Genomic DNA, 5000 nt, shown 5'->3' on the forward strand with positions numbered 1-5000 from the left:
AAAATATCAGATTATTCAAAAGTTCTAGCAAATAGATATAAAAGCTTATATAAATCCATATCTCAAATCAAGACACACTAGTTTTCAAATGAATAATCATAACACCATATAAAAAATCTAACATCAAACTTCAAATGATATGAAATAAATAAAACAATAAATGTGAACATAAATGCATTCTAACCTTTCAGTCCTTGAATAATTTCTGGCTTGAATGCCTCCTTAATCAATGCTTCTGGATAATGCCGGAGAATTGCCATTGAGAAGAGAGCATCTGACAGAAAGTATGGTGATCTAGCAACTTCTCCTTTATGAATGAACTCCATGAAAGCTTCATCAAACACTTCTAATGTTTGTATATTACATCTGTGACCTACATGACTAAAACACCAAAGCACCCTTGTAAGATCCCTCATCCTTAACTCATGTGACTCAGCTCTAATGAGTTTAAGAACCTGATTTTCTAGTTTATCAAAGATCTCTTGGTCATAAACATTACAGTTAGAGAACATTGCCAAGATGTGTGGAACAATCTGAGCATTCAGAACACTTTCATCACAACTCATCACAAACAATTTGACAGTAGACAAAAGATCATCATCGTGGAATCTTGCCACACGGATGAGTTTGATTATAGAAACAAGGGCATAAATTTCAATATCTGTAAGTAACACAGATTCTTTTATTTTACATTTCATACAATCTGCAACTTTTTTAACAAAGGCTGATGTTCTGTTGAGCTTGACATTGGATTTGAATATGCCAGCCACTGCTATTCCAAGATCTCTGAACGTCAGATCATCCAAATGTTTATCCAGTTTCCCAATTATCAACTGAATGAATTCCTTAGATAACTTTTTTTTCTTGCCAAGACCTATATAATGCAAAATTTGAACTAAATGATGAGGGTGAGCTGTGTCTAAATTAGCTTCAAACAATGATATAAAAGTGTCATATTCTCTTTTCCTGTAAATAGCATTACCATGAAGAATCAAGAGGATATCAAACAGTCTGAGACTCTCAGGAAGGTCACTTGCTAAGGCTCTTTTTAAACATTCTTCATTAACTCCTTTTACAAGATACTGTAAATATCCACTTTTCTCAAATTCTAATTCCTTTAGCAAGTAGGCTAAATTCTTCAATTCATTTTCTGTCATCCAAGGAAAGCTTTGTAAAATCTTGTGTTTTGCCTCAGACATCAATGACTTGTTTGATATCAAATCTTGGGATAAAAACCGTCCAGATGAAGCATATAATGAGAACAGACGAAGAACATCTGATGTTTTAACATCAGGATTATGAGCTATGACAAGTAACATCTGTTTTATAGCCTGACTGCTTTCTGAAGAATTTTTTTCAATTTTTTCCATAGTATGGGCAGTGGCATATTTATCACTAATTCTCATATGTTCCAATATTTTGAAGCTCAGGGTATCTTCTTCAACAAATGGGACATGAGAATGTCTTATGCCATAATGGCGAAACAAGTTCATATGCTGCACAAAAGACACAGGTCTAGGAATAACTTTGTTATTCTGTACATGATTTATCAAGTGCAAAACCTTACAAGACTGTAATCTTAGACTTTTCAACATGGTTACTATGATGAAATCTGCGTTGTAGGTCAACTTTTTCACTTGTTCTCAATTTCTTACTCGTAATTTTTACCTGAAAGTAGATTTTATGGATATTAGAGTATATTTAAAATGCATAAACAAACAATGACATGAACCTTAAACCTTTATATTCAGGTTACATAGCAGAACATAAAATAAATACACACATAGCTAAGGTAAAGCTTACAGTAAATCTAATCAAGCATTAAAAGGTCTGCCAATGTGAAGAGGTGACAAATTTGTACAAACAGAAAAATACATCTGGCTGCAAAACTGTTAACATAAATATACAAGGCAAAACCACACAAACTTGAACAGTCTAGAAAATGTTTCATATCAAATAAGTAGTAAAGCTTGTCATTCTCTACAAACTAAAACATAAACTAACATAATTAAAATAAATTCAGGAAAAAGAAAAGAAAAGAAGAGAAAAGGAGCAAATAGAAATAGAAAGTGAAAAAAAAATAAAAGTAGAGAGAGGGAAGACAAAAAGGCAAGACTATCATATGTATTATCACGTATATCTAATACACGATTGTAGAATGTAAAAATTCTTACTAAAACCTCACATTACACAGTACCAGTCAACCAAAAATTTGACATGTATATTAGCTGACTATGTAATGCTCCCAATCATCTGTACTAACATCTGTGCCCCTGAAATTATGTTCAATTTCATTATTCAAATAAATAGATACATGAAAACAATGAACTGCATTTCTCTGTCTTTATCCATACCTGTGTGTTTATGTTGCATATAAGGCCCAAGAACACACCCACCCACCCACCCAAACCCACACCCACGCACTACACGCACACACCTGCACTCCTATATGTACACACACACACGCACACACTGCACACACACGCGCGCACACACACTTGCCCGCAGCACGTGCACACGCACACACACACACATGCACGTGCACACATACACACACACACACACACACACACACACACACACACACACACTACATCTCATCTCTCTCTCTCTCTCTCTCTCTCTCTCTCTCTCTAATCATATGTGTTTGATGCTTATATTATGCAATGTACATATGGTGACATTAATGTCAATATTAGTAATAATATAGAATTGTATAATATGTATATCTAAAAATAATAAAGATTAATAATAATAATGCGATAAAATATAAGTGTAATAATAATATGATAAAGAAAACAATAAATTAATAATAATAATAATATAATAAATATAAAATTATAATAATAAATATATTTTAAATAATTAATAAAGTGTAATAATGACGATAATATTATAGTAATATAACTATAATAATATAAAATTAAAATATTAAATTATTATTATTAATATTATGATAAAAATATAGAATATATTAATAAATAATATAAAATAAAATATTAAAGGTATATAATAATAAATCATATGTCAAAGTGTAATATTAATAATATAAATTAAAATATAAAGTCAATAATAACATTATCTTTGTCATAAAATTAATAATATGTAATAATAATAATAAAATTAAAAAATATTAAATTAATATTATTATCTAATATAATCTAATATTAATTATATGTATAATAATAATAAATTAATATTCATATTATATAATATTATAATAAATATAAATAATAAGTGTAATATATATAATACATAAATTAATATAAATTATAATAGTAATATAATTAAATAATAGAAGTGTAATAAATATGCTGATCAAATAATATAAAGTGTAATAATAATGTAAATCAATAATACCGTTAATAATAATAATAATATGATCATTAATAAGTGTGTGTCATATATAATATAATAAAAAGCGTATTATAAGTCATAATGTGTGTAACGATAATATTAAATCTAATATCCGCTATATATTGAATGATAGTGTAATGACTGTGATAAAATAATAAGTGTAATAATATGCGATGTAAAATAATATAAAGTGTAATATTGTAAATATAAAGATTGAAAATAAATAAAATTGTATCGCTAATATGATTGAAATAGATTGTATGTGTATAAGATTAAATAGTAAGTGTGTATTAATGTGCATAATTAATGTGCAGAAATTATATATAAATACATTATTATTGTGTAGTCAAGTAATCAAGAGTTAAGTAATGTAGCTGTCTCTGATTAGTAATGAGTCTTCTTTAATAATATTAATATAAAATTAAATAATAAAATTATCAATAATAATATAATATCTGTCGTAATAAAGTCTGTAACCATACATGCTGACAAAAATATATAAATTTTATAAATATATAAAATCCAAAAAAATAATAAAGTGTAATAATAATATAATTAAATATTAAGATTAATATAATATTATAGTATAATAAATGTAATAATAATATTAGTATCATAAGTGTGTATACATGTATGATAATTTTAATAAAGTATATGTATATATATATAAAAATATTAAATATATGTAATAATATATTATAATACGTATATATATATAATATATAAAATTAATAATAATAATATGTAAATTAATATAAAGTGTATGACTTAATACTATTAAAAATAATAAAAATTAATAATAATAATATATAAATAAAAATATGTAGCATTACTTTATGACATATATATATATATAACCTAATATTAATATTATGGTTTATATAATATATATATATATTATATATATATATGTATATATATATGTATATGTATGTATGTGTATATATATGTATATATATATAATAATATGATAAATTAATAATAATAACATATTATATAATATGATAGTTATATATATATATATATATACATATACATATGTATGTATATTATAATATATATATATGTATATATGTAAATAAAATAATATGTATATAATAATAATAATAATAATAATATATATATGTAAATATAATATATATATATATATATAATAATATATATTAATATGTATATATATAATAATAATAATAAATATCATATGTATATGTATATGATATATATATATGTATATGTATATATATATATGTATATATATGTATATGTAATAATAGCTCCACGTAAATAATATATATGTATATATGTATGTATATATATATGTAATAATAATATAATAATATGTATGTATGTGTCTTGTATGTATTATGTATTATAAATATGATAAATGTGTATGTGTATGTGATGCGTATTGTGTATGTAAATGTAGGTAAATATGTGTGTGTGTAATAATAACATTAAATATATGTATATGTATAATGTATATAATATTATATTAATAATAATAATATTAATAATATAGTCATCATGTAATAATATTACATGTCATTATGTAATAAAATGTGTAATAATATATATATATGAATTAAAAATATTATTAATGCTAATAAAAAATATTATTATTATTATTAATATATAACTAAAAT

The 5000-nt window shown here is 24.1% G+C and overlaps 1 protein-coding gene across 1 annotated transcript in view; it reads right to left on the bottom strand.

Annotated features, from left to right (window-relative positions):
- Nucleotides 1-184: 184 nt before the first annotated feature.
- The window catches only part of LOC113807100 (uncharacterized), a gene marked incomplete at its 3' end in the record, with an annotated part of 18148 nt that continues 13332 nt past the window's right edge, over nucleotides 185-5000 (bottom strand). The window contains 1 exon segment of the mRNA XM_027358269.2: nucleotides 185-1668. Coding sequence (XP_027214070.2) covers nucleotides 185-1595 — 1411 coding nt within the window.

The sequence above is a fragment of the Penaeus vannamei genome, chromosome 9 (assembly GCF_042767895.1).
Source record: "Penaeus vannamei isolate JL-2024 chromosome 9, ASM4276789v1, whole genome shotgun sequence".
NCBI classification, from domain to species: domain Eukaryota; kingdom Metazoa; phylum Arthropoda; class Malacostraca; order Decapoda; family Penaeidae; genus Penaeus; species Penaeus vannamei.